Genomic DNA, 21,440 nt, shown 5'->3' with positions numbered 1-21,440 from the left:
TTTGTATATAGTTATTTTTGGTGCCACTGCCAATTGCATTTATAAATGTAAAGTCAATGCATTAGCTGAGGCATAGATAGTATTGGTAAGAAGCCGTAGAATATTGCGACATTGTACTATGGGTCTGGACTAGCAGAATGCCTGATAAACAAAAACTCACATCTTTAACAATGTGAGTGTTAATCCCAGACAATGTTTAGATCCCCTCTGTGATTCCCATGCTAATAAGCTGCGCTGTTTCTGACAACAGATTTTCTGACATCAAACGATGGATAATTAGTTTGTGTTTAGGAAATACACTCAGCTCATTATAATCACAGAGCCACAGAGGGGATTAGTGTGCATCCCAGATGGACACAAGCGCGACTGAATTTACTATAGGTGTACAGTATCCTGAAATTGTGTATGTTCATTTCTCAGAGTAGATTATTTATATATTGAAAATATTTAAATTTGAATTTTGTCGGGGAAAAGGAATAAGAAGGAATTATGTTTTTGGTTAAAGATTCATAGATATATAAATTGTTCATTAAAGATGAAAAGATAAGCATTTATGAAGCTACAGTTTCACTTTGCTGTTTGTCCTAAGGCAATACGTAAATGATGTGCAGTAGGACCAGTAATTTGATTGTACCAATATCCAGTAATAGTTTAAAGTACGCATTACTGCCTTACAGTTGATTTGTGGATACATTAGGGCCATTCAGTTAACGAGCAGGGCAGACAAATACCAGGCTAAATGTTGGACATTGGTGAAAATAACATGGTGCAGTGCAGTAAACTGTAATTTATAATTCAGGTCAACTTAATAGCCTTAACTGTTTTTAGCAATTGTGTCATGGCCAAGGGAATTTGTTTAGATTTATAATCCAAATTGAGTTTTTATCCATTCCTTATGCGGTGATCTAATTGAAAAAGGTATAAAGTATGTGTTATACTCCCATGAGTCATTGCAGCAGCCGGGCATTTTATCCCGACAGGATTGCTATTTTATATCTTGGGTAGAAAATAGAACTGACGTTGGGATACTTTTGCTTCAAACTCTTAAATGAAGGACATGTAAAATATTAAAGAAGGAATCTATTTTTTATCTGATGGTCATAAAAGAATGAGTCCAGTTTAAGAGGGCTGTACCACGGGGAGGGAGAGAGATAAACTGTTTGTATTTTAAATTAAATATGAATGTGGGCTCTGGACTGTGAATTAGAAAGCAATGGGTGTACGTACTCTATGTGTACGCGGCTGTGCGTGCATGAGATGTTGTCCGCATGTTTCCTCATATGTTTGTTGTTGTATATGCTCCCTTCAGAGATCTTGAGTCAGAAGCAGTGGTGCTGCTGGTAGAGCAGCTTGGCGACACTTGTAAATAGAACGACTTTATGAAATGCAAAGCTCCAAACCCTCTGATGGATTAACTTGAATCCAATCTGTATGGAATCTCTAATGAGCAATTACATTCACACAGACAGGGTTCAAGGCAATTAGTGCAGTAACTAGAATCAGCTTTTAGTCAAGAGCGAGGTGAGGCACCTTGATCCCTCCAAGACCAGACCTTATCTTCTTCATGTCTCTCGAGACCCCTCCCTCTATCTATGTGGCTTATGCAAATAAGCAGTCACAAATTGACTTGATGGAGATGGGTTTATTCCAATCATGGCTGCCAAGGTTTTGACTAAACGGCTGTGAGAAAGAGGCTTGCCCTTGGGTGTCACTGTAGAAATGATGATTTTACGTCTGCTTGCTCGCCCTAATGCCCGTCGTGTGGCAGTGGGTATTTAATTTGTTTACAAGTGTTTTTCAACACTCTTCCCCCCCTTCCTCCGTTTGCAGACATCTCCAGTCTGTGAACTGATTCACCTTTTGAAGAGCAGCATAAAAAGAAATAGTTGATAGCGCAGTGGTTTCTATCTCTTTATGAGCTCCTATAGGGAAAGGCTTTGGGGAAAATTGGTTCTACAGCTATCAAAAAGAAGACAAGCTAGCTTAAGGAATACACGTTTAAAAAGAAAAGAAAACTGTCCACATAAACTCTTTCCATATACTGTATCCCTTCATCTTTCTCTCTTTTTTTTCACTCCAACTACTGAATCATCAAACCACCATTTGCATTGCATTGCTTTACTCTACTAGGGGCGCTCCTGTAATAAACCAATAACACTATTCAATGTGTGCATTATCTGCTAATATGTATTTGCATAATATAGTGCACTAACCTGTCTCTAAAGCGGACCATAGACTAAATGGAGTTATTATCCTTTAAACTGTTAAGAGCCTGTTGTGATTGTAAGTGATGCTGTGTCACACACTGATTTAGGCTCTGACTTAAAGGGCTATTGCATTCATTAATCATTAATACCATCATTAGCCAAGGAAACAAAAACAAAGAGTGTCTTCTTCTCAAAAGCTTATTGAGCACTTTGGTTGTTCTAGAACTCTCTTTGCGAGCCGACATGTCTAACTGCCCCTCCCCACTGGGCTGCCCGACCCACTTCTCAGGCTCCCCGGGGATGAAGATCTACATCGATCCCTTTACCTACGAAGACCCCAACGAAGCTGTGAGAGAATTCGCCAAAGAGATTGACGTATCCACCGTCAAAATCGAAGAGGTCATCGGTGCAGGTATGGAGAATGGGTGCTATGGAACAACGTGTGTGTCTGTGTTTCCTTACATGTGCATGTGAGGTTAATGTGAGTAGCTGTATCTTTATGTATTTATGTTACATGTGTATATCTGTGTGCTCGAGTGCAAACAAGTTTAACCTGCATCTGTTCAAGGTCGTAAAACCCAGCACTTTTACCAGCCACATCACATGGGAACATGTCTGGGGCCCATGTCAAGAGCACCAGCAGCATATAGGCCAGCTACCCTGGGACTCAATGTCATTAGAAATAACTCAAGCCTTGCAGCCTATTCCCTGCGCTTCTCTGTTTAGGAGCCTATTAGTGTTGCTCTAGCACATGTTCTACCTTGCCCTTTTTATATGACTAGCATGTAAAGTAGGTAGAGACCCTGTTTCCTTGTTTTTGAATGTATTGGTAAAATCTTTGGTCAAATTAATGAAATAATAATTAGGGGATTATTGCTTTTAAAGGTCCCCATTATGCTGTTTTTCATCAATATATTATAGTTCACAGATATATATACAAAACATGTCTCTGAAGTGTTTGGCTCGAAATACCAAACAGATCATTCATTGTAGCATCCCATAAACCCCTCTGTTTTCAGCCCTTTTTCAAAAGTGCTGATTCTCTGTCTGTTACCTAAAGAGGGTGGGGGGGGGGGGGGGGGGGGGTTACCTTGGTTGGTTATTGGCTAGTGGTTACACAAGCCAACAATCATTATGACATCATAAAGTGGCCAAAATCTGATCAGCTTATTTTCAGACAGGTTTTTATATAAATGGATCAGGACAAAAAGTGAGCTAATCTTTTTTCCTGAAACTTTGAGAATCTCTTTACACAGAGGGGACACATGTTTATTTATAAAATACATGAACAAGTGGATTTTGCACAATAGGTGAAGTAAATTATAAAGCTTAAATACTTCCATCTTAGCATGTACTTGTGTCCCCAACATGTATTTTCATTGGGACTGGACACACCTTTTTTTTTCAGCAGGAAGGGCATGCTGATAACAGTATGTGTTGGTTTGTACTGTAGAGAGGCTGGAACACAAATATTATTCTGGGCCTACTCAGCAAGCTAGGTGTGAGGAAGTAACAGGGATGGGATAATATTCAAGGGGACTAACTAATTAAAGATTTCCGGTTTTGTTGATTTCACTGTGTGGTGTCTCTGCAGGATACCAAGGTGGAGATAATTAATCCAGATATTTACCAGGACTTTATTTATTTTTGGGGGGGGGGGAGATATGAAAACAGTTGGTTGGCCTTTAGTACAGCTAAATCATGTGAGTCGGGGGAACCACACTGTTAAAAATATCATGATGCAGCAACAATAGAGGAGTATTGGACAACACTCAGGGTGCTTGATATAGACTAAATGAAAATCAATCATTTCTGCCAAGGGACATGATATGTAAATAAGATGAATAAATGAATAGATTTAGATCTCATCAACTCTACTAATGTTTTGTTTGATCACTTTTTGATCAAACAAAACTTTATCAGTTCTGGGTTTTGACAGATACCACTGTGCTCCTCTTTCCATCTCCCCTCTAGGTGAATTTGGGGAGGTTTACAAGGGCCGTTTGAAGCTGCCTGGTAAGAGGGAGATCTATGTAGCCATCAAGACTCTGAAGGCAGGCTACGTGGATAAGCAGAGGCGAGACTTCCTGGCTGAAGCTTCAATCATGGGCCAGTTCGATCATCCCAACATCATCCGTCTGGAGGGTGTAGTCACAAAGAGCCGACCAGTCATGATAGTCACAGAGTTTATGGAGAATGGTGCCCTTGACTCATTCCTCAGGGTGAGTCATTTTTGTGGAATCATACTTGTTGGCTACTAGTTATATTAGGTGATGAGACGCCATATTCTCAAGTCTAATATAAGCTGTTCCATTATGAAACTGAGGAGTTAATTGGAAATTAATTGTTAAACAGTCCCGTAAAGGAACGCATGCTAGGAATCGCTCCTAATACAAATTAGAATGAGCCTTCTTAATCTATCGTGTGCCAACAGAGAATATGTTTCATGACAATGAACATGATTTCAATCATTCTTAATTTCGAATTTTCCATTAGCTAGCTCTATCAGCTTTAATTTCTCTATAAATGCCTGGAGCGTTTAATGAACTCCTCACTTTCTTTTATAGTCGGGATTGAGCGGACATACAGCTTAATCAATATTCAACTCGCTCTTTCCCTTCTTCAATCTCATGGATTGGTGTTCTATTCCACTTTGATCTAGGGTGGGTTTAAAGGGGCTCTTTGAAGTTGGCTTTGCTAACCGCCACATCCGACTTGTGTTCCCATCGATCTCCCTTACCCTCTTATTTGTTACCGTGTTTCGGGGGTTCAAAGCTTGCTCTTCAAAAGATTCGTACCGGGGTAGGGGCGCCATGCTTGGATGTTGAAGAGATGGATGTCATCAAGTTCTAATGGAAAACTGCTCTGAAACCGGCAATGAGCAAGATTGGCTTCAGGAATCCATTTCCCTATCTAATAGAAGTCTAATTTTCCACTTGTTATGAAGAGGATTTAAAGGGCAATTAAAGAGTGCAGGATGTTGATTTTATAATAGCTGAGTGTTAACAACAGATAATTAAAAATGCAGCGCCAAAAAAAACGTATCCTGAAATAAGTGAACTTAATTACTTGCTAGAGAAAAAGCACTAATGTCAACAGTTGGGAAATCAGATGTATTAGCCTACTTGTAAATGTAATGCCAGATGTGACAGCACATCTTGTTCCTTTGCCAGTTTATGAACATAGACCCTCTGGCTTTGGTAATAATAATATACTAAAAAAAGCCTTTAAATTGAAGTACATTCCCACTGGGCAGCCTTTTTGACGACTACATGTTGTATGCAAAAAACATTAGAAAAAAGGACAAACATTTAATTTATTTTTCACTTGATTTGATATTTCCTAGCAGTAAATATCCAATTGTATGTATATTTGTATTCAGCATATACATATAAGGACAATCAGGCCTAGTATTTGTTATCAGCATCCTATCTTCAGTAAATAACCAATGTAATTTGTTCATTATCATTCAAAAGCAGTAATATTAACATTTGCTGACACGTCTCTATCTTCCAGCTATTCTCATTTATGTTAATTGCGCCAAAGATAACATCTAAATAACTTTTTTTTTCTCTGTCCTCTAGCAAAATGATGGTCAGTTCACCGTGATCCAGTTGGTAGGGATGATGCGTGGGATCTCAGCTGGGATGAAATATCTCTCCGAAATGAACTACGTTCACCGTGACCTGGCTGCACGAAACATTCTGGTCAACAGCAACCTGGTGTGTAAAGTGTCTGACTTCGGCCTGTCTCGCTACCTACAGGACGACACTTCTGATCCCAGCTACACCAGTTCACTGGTGAGTACTTACAATGTTCAACTTTTATCTGAAGGGCCAGGGGGAACCATATATTTTCCGAATATGGCTTTTTCAGCATGTAATGTGTCTTTGAAGTGTCAAGTCAAATTGTTATTGATACACACAGCATACGGAACGTCGCTACAACCATCACCTATCAGTCTAATCACTGTTGCTTCTCTGTGACGCTGTCTCTTCCTTTCTGAAGGTCTTTGCAACCTTTCACCTTTTCAGTGCCTTTCATTTTATATTAGCTGTCTGACTTTCTCATCCCCTTTCTTCCTCTTTCCTACACTCTGCAAGTCACGAACTGGAGGGCTGTCACATCTTCATTAGTGTGGAGACAAGCCTCCTCTGGGAAGGCTCCTCTCTCGTTGACATGCCCAGAGTGCAGTGAAACCAAAGGGCATTGCGGCCTCTCAAACTGACAGCTTCCAACCCCCCCCCCCCCCCATCCATTTTCTCTCTCACTCCTCATTCATTATTACTGGGGCATCATGGGAGGCTTTGGCTCCTCATTAACTCCTCCACACTACAGATCTGTAATTATTAGCAGCCATCGTTAGTTCATCTTCTGCCTCTCCTCTTCCTAATTCAAAACACACTATTACGCCCTCGCAAACACACTGCACAGGTCGTTAGGACTCACGGCATGCCTGAGTTTGTGCGTGGGTTACTTAAGTGTGTGTGTATGAGAGAGCTTAAAAGCTATGATGTGTACATGCATGTATGTGTCTGAGTGGGTGGGTGGGTGTCTTTGTGTCTATTGCCACCTCATTGACATTGCTTTGGGACTTTGGTGCAAATTAGCTTGTGTCACTGTCAATGTAACACATATGTATATGTCTGCCTTTTGTAGTAAGATTTGCAATAGAGGAAATGTATATATATATATATATATATATATATTATTATTATTATTATTATTATTTTTAGCATGTCATGTATTTCATCTGTCCTCCTGTAATGTTTGTTCCCCAGCCTCCAGTGGCCCTACACAACCTTTACTGCCAGTCTAACCTGGGAGAAGATATTCTTACTTGTTTCATAAAACCACCCGGGTAGCTCTCTGTGATGAATGTAAATTGTGGTAGCACTGTATATATTATCAATAAATAGTATAATCATGTTATAAAAATAGCCTATTTTAGAATGACTTTCAGATATTTCTTTCAACACATAAGAAAATCATTATATTACATGACATGTTACTTGCTAGACGCTTTTATCCAAAGCGACTTCGATACTCAATACTGTGGGCAATCCCCTCAGAAGCAATTTGAGGTGAAGTGTCTTGCCCAGGGACACAACGACATGCTGACTGCAGTGGGGTTTGAACCTGTGCTCCCCTGATCCGAACACCAACGCACTAGTCCACTGTGCCACACACCTCCAGATCAAAGACATATAGTCAGTCTGTGAGGCAGAGCAACTCAGGTATAAAAAGGGAGTCGGAAAAATAATTAGTCTTCATCTAAATATAGGCAAAGAAACAAAACACATCATGTACTTTATCCTCTGTACATTTGAGCTCTGGTTGAAAATGCTCTCGTTAGATTATTGTTAATAATGTTGCAATTATTACTTTAGGTTGTTTGCCAATAACATTCAGTGTAAATGATTGGCAGGATGTGGACGCTCAGGTGAGCACAGGAAGTGTCATTAGGGCCAGACCTTACATCGGTGTGGCTGAGAGCTAATCGCTCCCCAGGAATAGCTTGCATTGTATGCTTGACCCCTGTGGGTAAACCTTGCTGAATGGGTCTTATTTAGCAACAAAGAGGAACAGCATCTCTGTTGTCTGCGCCGCTGAGCTTGCTAATAAAACAGGGCGTAAAAGGAGGGGATTAGATTATAGATTGAAGTCGGCATTTTGATGTTGTTTAATGCAAACAAAGTCTCCTTGAGGGCATTATCTGGAGAGTCAATAGAGCAGGTGAGGTTTGAAGTCTAAACCTGGGGAGCTGTTTTGATGGTAACACTAAGGTGTTTTGATGCTGTGTGTGTCTTTTACTGATAGAGAAGAGCACATCAAAGCTTCGACTGTGCTTCAATTTTATACTGAGTGCAGCCTTCTTATCATAAGGATCCAGATGAAATCTTCAGTTCCATGACTATTTTTGTTCCTATCAAATCAGAAGAGCAGTGTTATTCATATTTCATAATGAGAGTCTGTAACTATGCCTACTGAAGTCTTAAATATAACTAAATGTGATAACATTTGAGGACAGCTCATCAAGACTTTGCTGATGTTGCCACAGATGTTCTTAGTCCTCTGTTCTCCTGATCCCCAATCCCCAGTAAACAGGGAAAACATGCAAACAAGTATGCTCCTGTATATGCTCTATGATGTAATTAAGCTATGCATGGTGCCCTTCACTCTTTGACTTCTTCAGCTAAGACCTGACGCTAACCAATCAGTGAGCAAGGCTGGCGTGGCAGACAAGGCCGAGGGAATCCGGGAAATTAAATTGCGCTGACAAGCAGTGATTTACATCGCCATCGACCTCTTCCTCTAGCAAATTAATCACCTCTTTCCCTCTACTGCTTTTCTAATTTTTCCCTACAATTTGAGGCACACCAATTACAGTGCCTGTGGTGTGGTGTTGGATATATGGTTAGGGGGGGCATGCTGGTAATTGTGTTAACCCTGGATTTGGGTTCATTCTGGAGCAGTGTTGTGGAGGTTTCAGACAGAAGGGGGCTGTCCGCCCTTTCTGTTGGCTGCTAACCAAAGTCGTGATTAATTAGGCTCAATGGACAATGCTTGGACTGCACTGGTCTTGCTAAGGTGATGTGTGTTAATTATTATAAAGACTGTGTGTCCCATCGCAGCCATGCCTTTCTTGTATTTGCATCACTGCCTGATTATATTTACACAGTTGCTTGGTTTATGAAGTAGCCCTTAGGACCATGGTAACAAGTCCAGGTTAAATGTGAGTTAACCTGCTTACCTGACAGGGAGGAGGATTGATTTTTGAACACCCGGCGAACCGGGAACACTTTCAAATTAGTCTCTTTATTCACAAATCCATATATCTAAAAGGCTACCATCTATGCATTTATTTATCTATTATTCATTTTCCCCCAGCTGTCCACTTCTTCCCCATTTCATCAGATGGACATAATCAGTGTAGATGTAACGAATGAAGAACCAAACTGTATGCAGCGGTAATGCGTCATATGTGTTAGTGTGTTTTGTTTTCATGTGTGAGTGAATAGCGTGTCAAGTCTATCACACATTAGACACACACAAGTGCTGCTACCCTTTCATTTGAGTTTTTATGCCCACAGGACCTTAGTGAGGAGGGAAGGTATGGGTCAGGAATTTCGACTTGTGCCTCAGCTGATGATGTGGAAAGCCTGTCATTGCCTTGCATGTCACACCATGTATACCATACGATGTGACTGAGTGGGCATGTTTGTGGTTAGAAGAGTGTGTGCGCTGTGCTCCTGACAGAGTATACACATATAAGTCCCCCAGGTATCTTTTTCTATGTATGTGTATGTAGGTGTGTGTTTGTTTGTTTGTGTCATTGAGGCTGAGAGGGGTTGAAAGGCGAGGTCACTCAGAGCCAGTAACAAAGCTCATCTGTCAAATCCCTGTGACCTGAGTGACATTCTCTCAGCTCCGCTCCAGTGCCCACACTATGTGGACCGCGCTGTTGTTTCTGTCATTTGTCTGTTTTCTATTTGCATCCTTTCCCCCTCCCTCTCTGGCTTCAGGCCCATGCACTTTTTTGGCTTGTCTCTTCAACTTTCAGTGAATTATTTATGCACTTCAAGTTAAGGGGGACATATTCACTGAGTAAACAAGAAGTGAATTGGGAACATGTCCATATGGACTCAACCAAAAGCAAACAAAGGGTCTTTTTGAGACTTATCACATGTATATGCAAACATAAAATACATATTTACATAGACAATAAACCTGTAACAGTACTGAATATAGACCAGCACATTTGTGTGGCTGTTGCTGCTTCTTCCCTGAGGCACTGTTGTGTTGCATCACCATGATGTCCACAGCTCATATTACAACAAGCCAGGTTCATACCTCACACCACACCACACAGCAAACACAGATCCCAACATCTCCCTTTTAGTACAGCTCATTTCAGGAGAACAGCAAGTTCACCATACATAGTTATATAAGCACGGAATAAAAATGAATGAAACCTATTGCTTATTTATTTCCATTTCATGTGATGAAGTTACATTTAGTAAACAGCTGTTTGCACCAACCAACTTTAAGAGCTTGCACTTAGAAAATAGTCCACTGTACACTTTTGCTGTCTATTTAACTCTACAATATTGTCAAAAATCTACCTGTGTATTCCTTCACTCTTTGTATATAAGGAATATTATAATCCACTGGTTCTCTTTGATCAGCAGTCAGTCATTCTGCTTACATATCTCCACAATCCTTTACTGTCTTCTTCTACAGTATCTTCAAATATATCCTGTGTATACCCATACCTTGTTGCAGTTCTAAAACAAAAGTTATTGTATTGTGTAGTTGGAAAAATACACAATTAGATTCATATTTCCTCCAATTGTCATGGGTTATACTGTGCAGCTGTAACTTAAAGGTCCCCTATTATACTGTTTTTCATCAATATACTATAGGTCTCAGATATATACAAAACATGTCTCTGAAGTGTTTGGCTCCAAATACCAAACAGATCATGCATTATAGCATCCCATAATCCACTCTGTTTCAGCCCTGTTTCATAATAAGGAGCCCCTCCCCACGCCCCTCTGCGAGATATATGGTTAAAAAGAACACAAAGGTGCTCTGGGAGGAGATTCAGGAAATAAGGTGGGCAGATGTTACCTTGGTTGGTGATTGGCTAATGGTTACACAAGCCAAAAAATCGTTATGACATCATAAAGTGGCCAAAATCTGATCAGCTCATTTCAGGTTTTTATATAAATAGATCAGGAGAAAAAGTGAGCGAATCTTTTTTCCTGAAACTTTCAGAATCTCTTTACACAGAGAGAGAGGACACATGTTTCTGTATAAAATACATGAAAAAGTGGATTTCGCATGATAGGTCCCCTTTAATATACAGTAGTATCTGTTGTTTAAGAAAACAACCTAAGGCTGATATCTCAATTTTAAGAGTTGAGGATTGGTTTGACCTGGTTGCATGTGATATTTGGTAGGACATCAAAACACTTTTCCCCCTATTTTAATATTGGCCTTTCCCACAATACCCTGCCATTTCCAGTTCCCTTATTTTGCTTTTGGAGTGCGTAAACAAGCTAGATACTTTATTTCATCTTCCAGCTTCCCTGGGAGAGCAGGTAGAGTTTAACGCTTCCCTGCACAGATCCTACACTTCCCCACCCCCCATGAGTATGAGTCACAATGAAGTAGTCAAGTATGATCCCCATCTGGCTTTGCACCCAAGTGTCCTGCCAAGCTAGAATAGCTGCTGCTGAGAATAGAACCCCAGTCACACTCATTCATAATTGAAGCGAAATCCTAAACATGCTAGCTTGGTTTGGTTCATCTCTTGGTTGTTGAAACTAATAAGGATGTTTCCAGGCTAATTTTATTCAGATTGGATAGTTTAATTTGCTCAGGCTTCGGGTAAATGTAGCAGCATAAATTCTCCAGGAATGGAAATGAATATGGAAATGGAGGAGGCATTGGTTCTGAAAGTAACACAATCCATACCTGGTCCCTGCATCAAAGAGGGTGCAACCATCCAAAGCACGGTACCTTGATTTATACCTTCTGTCGTGTTTGCGAGTCAGTATAAGGTTGGCATTGATTTGCCATCTGTGGCTGTTGGACCGCATTTGCATCTGAGCAGGACTCACAATGAACTAATTCAGTAAAAGAGATAGCTTCTCTGTTGGTGAGCTTGTGTATCCATATTAACACTATACTTCAGACTGCAGTCTCACCAAAGGGAGATTTAATTCGTTTGTAATTCAAAGCATTAACTTCCAAATAAGCTTTTTATGATTTTCAAAATAAAGCCCTGGCATGGCCATTGTTTTTTGTATATTGTTCTCATCCCTATATACTTTCAGTTGCTTTAAAACATGAGAAACAATATGAGTCTCATACAGAGGCGAGCCGTGACCTTTATACCTAGGCCCTCTGACCCCCCCCTTCCCTCGAAAAAATTGTTATTACGTCACAGCGTACTTCAGCGGAATATCAAAACAACGGCCCGGGGTGCAAACCCATTAATGAGCGACCCTCTACCACACAAAAAAACACCTGCAAATAACCCAATTTGTGTTCTTTGAAATTGAAAAGGATATTGGATTATTTTAAATACAATTAAATCAAGTTATGTTAGTAAAACTAATGAAAAATATAACTAATAAAATATTTTGCGTAGAGGGCCCTGACGGCTCGCAACTGGTCCCATAAGTAATGAAAAAAGCAATGCTTATTCAAGGGTTGCTGCAGTTTGATAAGGACATTAAAGATACTGGCGAATGCACAGTGCTGATTCTAGAGTCTGTGCACCCCCCACCCCCCCGGAGCGGAGCAAGGCAACGAAATGTAAAACATGCCATAAAAACACATCTGCAGGGTGAGGTTGCTATGGCACCTTCAACACTGTGTGACAACAATTTAGATTTACGATTCCAAATTCTCTCATGTTTTAAAAAAAGAAATCCTTGAATTCACTCTACATAGATGCATATTTCTCAGCTTTCCTTTGTTGAATTTGAGTATTATACCCTAATAAACTACTAAGCATTGTCACTGTATATATTATGAAGTTATTCAGAAGTAGAGTACTGGTGAATTACATAATAACCTTATTTTTGGTTATAAGCTCACTCTCTAAATAATGAAGTATACATGACAGTTATTAATATTACAGAAGAATATCTGTTTCTCTCTTGCCGTATTGTTCTGTAATTTATACTGTAACCTGACTGAATTTCAGTTCCTCGCAGCAATTATTTTTGGAACAGGATCATAATGCTACAGACAGAAGGTTCCTGGGCGATGTGACGCATATGTATTTTAATCTTGATCAGAATTTCATTATTTTCAGAAGGAGAGCAATTATGGGTATTCTGGGTGCGTGGTATGTTTTTCATTTTCTTCAGTTATTTTCCCACACTCTATAGAGCTTTTTCTGAGTGTGTTTGTTAGTCAAATCTAAAAACAAAAAGCCTCACTGTGAGACTGTTTGGGATCTTTCAAACTCAAAATGTAGTTTTGACAAATGCTTTCCTCGAGTATAGCATGACTCCATTGTGTATACGGTGAAAGACCTGCGTCCTTCTCTCTACCAGACATTCCCATGGGTGTCTGAGAAACCAGCAGCTCTCTCACCAACCCCCCCGCCCCACCCTCTTCTCTTTTTTTTTCTTGTTCTATTTCTTCCCGATCTCCAGATCACTCTCCCTTTCCCGGCTTCTTTCCGTCCCTCTCACTCTCTTTCGCATTCTATTTGGGCAGACATCCAGGGCAGATCGTTGCTCTCAGGATTTCATTAAAAGGATGTTGATGGAGCACTCTCCCCAGCCTAAGTAAATGTGCTCAAGTCCATTTGAGAGAGCATTGTTTGGAAATGGATAACTGAAGTTGGAGGATAAAAGGAAAAGAGGGAACGGGAGAGAAAGGAAGACAGGAAAAGGGGGATCTACATATTTGTCTTCCAGATGAAGCAGAAAGTTTATTTGGAGTCGCTAAATAGCTTCTGCGAAGTACAAACGCTGAGCAAAAACAAGACAAAAACCCTAGACTCTGCTTCTCAATTATAGCATGTTTATCTGGGACATGGCTGCATGTAAGAGATGACTTTCATTGTACTCCGACAGGTATATTTGACAGTCTACATAAGGGTATCTGGCACATTGGTGGATGGATAGCTCGAGCCACTGTAAGGACATGACAGGTGTTTCATATCCTAGCTATGTGTATCACTGTCTACACACACATACTCACAAATTATTGGCACAAGGGGAACATAACAGACACAAGTAAGTACACACATTACCCAAGCCACCACATGTTTATCCTTCATCTTTTCAGACCTGGCTGTCACAGGAACACACTCCTCTCACCCGTGATACCTCTTAACCTGACAGTCCCAGCATATCTATGTTACATCCGCACTCCAGATGTGCGGCTAGCTGTCACGACTGGCCAGCACCTGTCACAGGTGCCCACGACCAGGTGGAACCAGTACTGTAATCTCCTTCGGTGACATTAGGTTGACAGCACGCCTCTTAGACTGTGGCTGGTTTGTTTGTCACATGCCTGATAGGGAAACTTGTTGAGAATAGCTTAAAACACCAAGTTTTGAAAATGTATTTTGACAGCAAAAGGTGGTAAGGTCACAGGTGTATATATATAATTTATTTAACCAGGTGAAAGTCTCATTGAGATTAAAATCAATTTGTCAAGAGCAATGTGGCCAAGAGGGCAGCATAAACAATGTCACAACAAATGAACACAAAACAATACAGCGGTCGTAAAACACAGATTAAATTGCACATTAACCATTCATAATGCAAAATAAGAGAAACTATTATAAAACATTAAAAGCTGGCACAATTTTAAAACGATTTCTATTATGGGATGTACGAGCAATCACATCGACCAATGAAGTTGAAAGGTATCTTGAGGGCAAATGTAGTTTCGGTTTTCCCCCTCTCTTGGACACTAGTTTTTTCCTTCACTGTGCCAACATTTATCAACCAGAAAATATACCCATCTGATGTCTCTGTAGAATCCGGCACCATATGACACCCCCTTTATTTATTACCAAGGGATTTTTGCAAAGTATCACTTGATATCATTGAAGATGACTCCTCTCAAGGACTATGGTAGTTCTGCAGCTCCAGTGGATGTGCTTCATTCTGGCTCATCCACACACATTTTATACAAAGAGTTAACTGTCCAAGATAATAGGAGTGTGTAAATTCTGTTAGAAGGGTGATATTTCACTTCAAGGCAAACAGAAAACAGCTTGTTCCTTTTTCAGTAGCCAGCACAATATACCATGTCCAAAGAGCTCTCCCCATGCTTCGAGGCTTCACAAAGCTCTCCAACTTTTGTGTTGACATTAGGTCTGTTTTAATTCCCATCACCACTTCTACTACCCCAAACAAATTCCCTTTGGTATTAACACTCCAATGCTTTAAAAAAAATATATGTTTGCCTTCTTCCCTATACGCATGAGCTGTTTAGTACTTTATGTTATTAAAGCAGAATTTTGGCAGAGCTATCACTGGCCCACAGCAGTAATTACTAAGAGTTTGCATAGCTGCCTCTGACTCACTCCGCCTTGGAAATGTTATTACTAAAGTCTGTCTCATTGGAGGCGCACAGGGAGCTTCTTGTGAAGCATGAATTTTTGCTCAGGCCATTCCAGCGACACTCAGCTCATATCCCCAACAGAATCCTGGGGCAGGAGACCAGATGTACTGAGCGAGGGAGGGAGTAAGCTATGTAATGATAAACACAGGCTGAAATATATATCGTTTTGCTTGAAGCCGCAATTCTTTCATGCAATTATGCATTTATGTCTGTGTTTTTCATGTTCTGTATGTTCGTTCAAACCAACTGATTGACGTGAAACATTGCCTATGACCGAGTAACCGATGAAGAAGGGGAATGGTACATTAATTTTTTCTAAGGGAAGATTTCTGTGTAACTTCCATGCCCTAGGACAAAGGAAAAGGGCAAGAGAAAGTGTCCTGGGGTCTTGGTTTAGATGAAACAATTCAGATGTGAAGTAGTCTGAGATATGAGAAAGGCATTGAAGTCGTCGGGGATTAGAGATCCTTTATTCTACTATTGATCTCTGCCTGTTCGCTTTTCTTTTTTGTTCTCTCGTTTTCTCTGTCTGTCACACACTCACACAACCACACCAGCGCCTAATTCATCCTAAGTTTTTCTCCACTGGCTGGTGAGAGCTCAGTGAGAACTGTGTTGCCTTCGTGTCTTGCAGTGTGTCCTGACAGCAGTGTCCATTCAGGGTGAGATGTTAAATCTCTTTTCAGAGTCAGCAACCTCTCTAAGGTCAAATCCTAAGGAGGTGTTCATTAATGAGCTCAGCCTCTGCCCTCCTGCAGTACTACACAATACTGACCTGTAGCACTTACACAAGTGTGTAAAGATGCACACATACAGGAACACACACCAAGGTAACCTGTTTATGATTATTCCTCTCGTACATTTTAAAAGGCCTGGGGTATGGAAACACTGCAAAGGAAGCATTTTCTGTCTCTCATTCTCCTCACTAATTTATAATTTTCCTCTGTGTCTCTTTCTCTACTCCCCCCCTCCTCCCCTCTCAGAGAGCGAGGAGGGAACAGGGTGGTCTGTGTAGGTTGCTCTCTGGGTTTGTTTCCAACAGCAGCTTATCTGCAAATGCTCAGGTTGAGCTAATTGGCATTATTAAACCAGTGGCAAGCTTGACTCAGATATAAAGGGAGGTGTGTTGGGTGTGTGTTGGGTGTGTGCACATCTGTGTGCGTCGGTGGGCCCGCACAATCATCTATGACTGTGCCTGTGAATATGTGTGTGCAGAATTTTAAACCAGCAGCTGTCAATTTCAGTCAGCAGGGCACGTGACATGTCTGAGGGCCAGGTAGTCCAATTACGGGCAGACACGCTCGATGTACGAGCCGAAGCCCCGGCCTATCTTCCTTCATTCAAACACAGCTGTGGGAGAGGAGACGCTAAATGTGATGTTGGTCGATGTGTGAAGGGCAAACACTATTGGGAGCCACTGTTGGCTCATGGAGGATCGACGCTGGATGGATAAGGGGGGATAAGGAGTTAGGAGAGCTGAAGCAGTCACAGTTGTGTTAGGGGGTTATTGTGTTACAACTGAAAATGATGTTGGCAGTAAACTGTTTGGGAACTTTGCAATTTCTTTCATTTAATCTTCTGCTCCTTTTGTTTCTCCTGTTCTTAGGGTGGGAAGATTCCAGTGAGGTGGACAGCACCAGAGGCCATCGCTTACAGAAAGTTCACCTCAGCCAGTGACGTGTGGAGCTACGGCATCGTCATGTGGGAAGTGATGTCATTTGGAGAAAGGCCTTACTGGGACATGTCCAATCAGGACGTAAGTGTTATATTTATAATACTCATTAGACACTATAGCATATATTCTGTAATCCCCTTTTGAAACAGGGTGTTCGATTGCAACATCACATAATAAATGATAACTCTAGTTATGGAGATAAAGGCGGTTTAAATCACACAGACCAATGTGTTTTCATCAAATAAATGTGTTGACTTTTTACATGTGTTACAGCAAGGCGTCACTACAGAAGATGCACCTTTTTTCCAATCATTTTTAAGTGTCTATTTCAAGGGATCCTTAAGAAAGATCATAAATGGGACATCTGAATGAGTGTTATCCCTTTTCTAAACTTCCATGCCGTAAAAAAAACCCAATTCTAAATCTGGATAAACTGCCTCATTAAAGGATGGCCATTTCCGTACAGATGTGGTTATATTGCCTTTTCACCCCAAAGATAAGCAATCAAGAATAACTCATAAGAGAGGAAGCTGTGATAAATCACACATATTTTATCAGCTCCAATCTCATAGCATCATCATTGAAGATGTCCTTGACTCTGACTTTGAAAGCAGACTTATTATGGACACAGTTTCACACTATCTTCTTTTCCTTCCTGGCCAGCTTTTGAGAGCAATGAATGATTGCTGAGAGCTCTGCTTTGTTCCCCACGTCCGTTTGGATAAGGTCCACGCACAGACTCCCACCATCACACAGGCACCAACACAAACACACAAAACCATTGGATTTGTTCCCATACTATGAGGTCTCTCTCCCTAAGCTCCCTTATTGAGACAGCTAGCCAACCATCAGGCCTCTATGGACCCAGCTCCACAAGGACTGTCCAACCCAGCAGATGTTGCCTCAGTGGGCCAGCAGCAAACACTGCCCGGTGGGACTAATGCAGAGAAGAGGACTGGCATTGCTCAGCGTGTCCGGCTGCTCATTCCACACACACACAGAGAGACACACACACAAACACAAACACAACCACTTGCAACACACTCCATATGCACCATTTGTCAAGATTGTGCTGAATTGCACTCAACTCCAGGGTGGAGTTGGCAACCTGCAGAGCAGCCTCTAATTTTTAATGATAGTATCTTTTACACTTGATTTCACACCAGACCCTTATCTTGCAACTATGCATTTTTCAGAAAAGATTACATCTACAAACAGTATGGATATATGGATATGGGTGAAAGCTAGGTCCATCAATGTGCAATGCAGCAATCTGGCAATCTTTAGTGTTTGTAGTATCTTGAAAGTGGCTTTATAGCTGCATATTAAGCATTTTTGTACTTGACTTGGTTGTTTGTATTCTTTTTACAAACCATACATTATAGCTTACAAAACAGAGGGTGGTGGGTAAGGGGTGGTCATTAAATTGTAGGCACTCCATTTCTGCCTCCAGGCTCCAAATTGTATCGACCTTTGTTGAACTCTCAAGAAACACTTCACTCTACCCTCAGAAACTTTCAGTCGTAGCTCCACTATAACAAGTCCAGGATAGCCCGGGAAGCCTTTGATACCTCATTCACACCAACGGTGTTTCAGGGCCGGTTCGGAGCTGGAGCTTGAAAAGCACCGGGTTTTCCTGTTCACACCGCAGCGGAGCAGCCTCTTAGCTCCGGAATCCGGTTCATTTCGAGCACCACAAAATGGTCCGGCCAGAGCAAAGCACCGCATATGTCACGCTTACGTCGAGGCGGGGGCAGGGGCGGGATCAACTCCTGAACAACAACAAAAAGCCGGCGTTTTATCCAGTTTGTACACAACGATGGAGAAACTTAACAAGCAGCAGTGGTCCACTGAAGAGACCAGCTACCTACTGGGAATCTGGTATTCCAAAGAGGTACAGAGGAAGCTGGAGCACCATCGGCCATGTTGTTGTTGTCGGTGTCAGCTGTGAGGGGTTTCCGCGCGGTTTGGCTTTATGAAGCAGGCACGCAAACTGTTACGCCATGACACAAACGATGACGCAATGACGCAGCACCAGTCGGACTCTGGGCAGTGTGAAAAGAGCCGGAGCTAAACCGAAGAACCGGTTCTGAATCTGAAAAGCTCTAGCACGGAGCTTGAACCGGAGTTGCGTTGGTGTGAATGACGTATAAGAGACATGTGTCAAGTGGCTGTGCTTCGCAGTGTTAATAATATGCAATCTGCCCACTCACCAGAGACTTCCTCCTACAGTGACACTGCCACTGCTTTCCATCTCGCTCCTTGCTCTGTCCTCCAGGAGTGGCATGTGATTGGCTGAAGTCAAGAGGAAGGGCACATCAGCCTGCATGCTAACTGTCACAAGTGACCAGAGGGAGAGAGACTGTATGGGGCTGGGCGGGGATGTTGTTGAGGCAGGGATGAGCGTGTAAGGATAACACAGTGGATGTGCTTACTGTCATTAGTCATTGCAAACTCAAATGAGTATTTAACTGTTTTAAGAAATATATTATTGACAACCAGTCGGCTGGAAGAAAGACTTTGTAACTGACAGAAATATCTTGTAATTACTCTATGAAGTCTTTCTAATATCACCTGAGCTTACCTTCCCACCATTTTTCCCCCAAGGTGATTAACGCAATTGAACAGGACTACCGTCTTCCACCCCCTATGGACTGCCCCAGTGCTCTGCACCAGTTGATGCTGGACTGTTGGCAGAAGGACCGTAACGTAAGACCCCGCTTCGCCGACATCGTCAGCACCCTGGACAAGATGATCCGTAACCCCACCAGCCTCAAAGCTGTAGCCAACATCCCTGCAGTGTGAGTAAAAGCACCTTTTTTCACAGCCCATGATATACACGTTCACCCTGAAGTGGATATTAAGCTGAAGCTTTCATCTGTTTATACATACAGTATTTACACTTGCTGTCTATACAAACTATCCAGCATGCACATGCTTACTTTGATCCTTTCATAAAATAAACATGAATGTATTACGGTTGATTGCGTCAACCCTGAACTTTTCATCCCCAGACCTTGTTTTTTCTGTTGCTTACAAATCTCAGCCATCCACAGTTGCATTTTGGTTTTCAAAATTGTTACCCCATATTTATAGAGCCAACACATGTCCTTAGACACCTTCAAATATATAGAAACATCTTATCTACATACACATTCCTAAAGCTTTATGGGTTAATTTGTAGAGGCACCATTGACCTTTTTTTAATCTTACCCAGACCTTGTTTTAGGCCTTTTTTCCCACCCTTTCTCGAACATCCTCTCAAACATGGCCAGATTCTCCATGGACTTTCTGTGAACTGAGTGCTTCAGGTTTCTTCAAAGATTTTCCGTTCCAATTTCCAGGCTTTGGTTGGGCCACTGAGGGTCATTCAGAGACTTGTCCCGGAGCCACTTGTTTCGGCTGCATGCTTTGTGCTGCTGCCATGTTGAAAGGGGGACTTTTGGCCTTTTGTGAGTTTGAGGATGTGCAATGGAGCATGTTTTTCCCTCGAGGTCCCTTTTGTATTTAGCCCTATTCACAGTTCTTTAATTGTGTCCAGTTTCTTAATGTCTCACAGTGAGAAATATCACAATAGCATGCTTTCTATAAATGATAGTATTGGCCAGGTTATGAGTGGTGGCTTTATTTTTGCGAGTTAAAGCACTTGGCATGAAGGCCAAGGAGTAATGGTTTTCTCTAATGGTACTAGAGCCTCTTTGTGTGCTTTTATAAAACATTTGAATAGTTGGATAGGTAGGTAGATAGATAGATATAGTGTAAAGTATAACACCTAAATGTGTTACATAAAAAAATCAAGGGTCAGAAACACTTTCCAAAGCCAATATTCGCACAGTACACAGACACGGACACACTTTTGCCTTCTCCGTCTCGCATCCTCGCACACACACCAACGCAAACGCCATAACAACAGTTTCTCTCCTTCTTTTTTCTCTGCTTAATATTTAATCAAAGCCTTGCTCTAAACTTGCTTGCTCTTACCTCCCCCCCCTCCTTTCCTCTCCCTCCTCCAGGCCTTCGCAGCCACTGCTGGACAGATCCATACCTGACTTCAACACCTTCAGCTCAGTAGAGGACTGGCTCGGTGCCATTAAGATGAGCCAGTACAGAGACAACTTCCTCAACTCAGGCTTTACCTCCCTGCAGCTGGTGGCTCAAATGACCTCAGAGTGAGTTCACCTGCCCATCTGCAAACAGATTCAAAGCCATATGGCACTTAGATTGACACACTTGAATAAATTAACTCATCTTGAAGTGCATTTATTTTTAGCATGAATGCGCCCAGTGAGTCAAGTCTTTAAATGATAGCATTGAATTAAAGACTGTACTTGGTAATGCATACAAATATAACAGAGAATAACAGAGTCACTGTGGTAAAAATAATTCCATCCATGCTCTTCCAATATTATAAGTGCTATCTACAAAATAATTAATTTTATTTGCACAAT

General features: G+C 41.4%; 1 protein-coding gene across 4 annotated transcripts in view; it reads left to right on the top strand.

The window, feature by feature from the left end:
• Nucleotides 1-21,440, top strand: part of ephb1 (EPH receptor B1) — a 149,959-nt gene that overhangs the window by 123,768 nt on the left and 4,751 nt on the right. For 3 of the 4 annotated variants that reach the window (XM_079648089.1, XM_079648086.1, XM_079648088.1), the window contains 6 exons: nt 2,431-2,619; nt 4,182-4,429; nt 5,792-6,007; nt 16,924-17,073; nt 19,600-19,793; nt 21,006-21,161. In XM_079648089.1, the coding sequence (XP_079504215.1) occupies nt 2,431-2,619; nt 4,182-4,429; nt 5,792-6,007; nt 16,924-17,073; nt 19,600-19,793; nt 21,006-21,161 (1,153 nt within the window). The remainder of the gene's footprint in view (nt 1-2,430; nt 2,620-4,181; nt 4,430-5,791; nt 6,008-16,923; nt 17,074-19,599; nt 19,794-21,005; nt 21,162-21,440) is intronic. The other variant, XM_079648087.1, reaches the window with a different exon arrangement.

Source organism: Notothenia rossii (assembly GCF_949606895.1).
Source record: "Notothenia rossii genome assembly, chromosome: 9".
Classification (NCBI taxonomy): Eukaryota; Metazoa; Chordata; class Actinopteri; order Perciformes; family Nototheniidae; genus Notothenia; species Notothenia rossii.
Note: the sequence above shows the minus strand (reverse complement) of the source record. Positions and strands in the feature narration are given on the sequence as shown.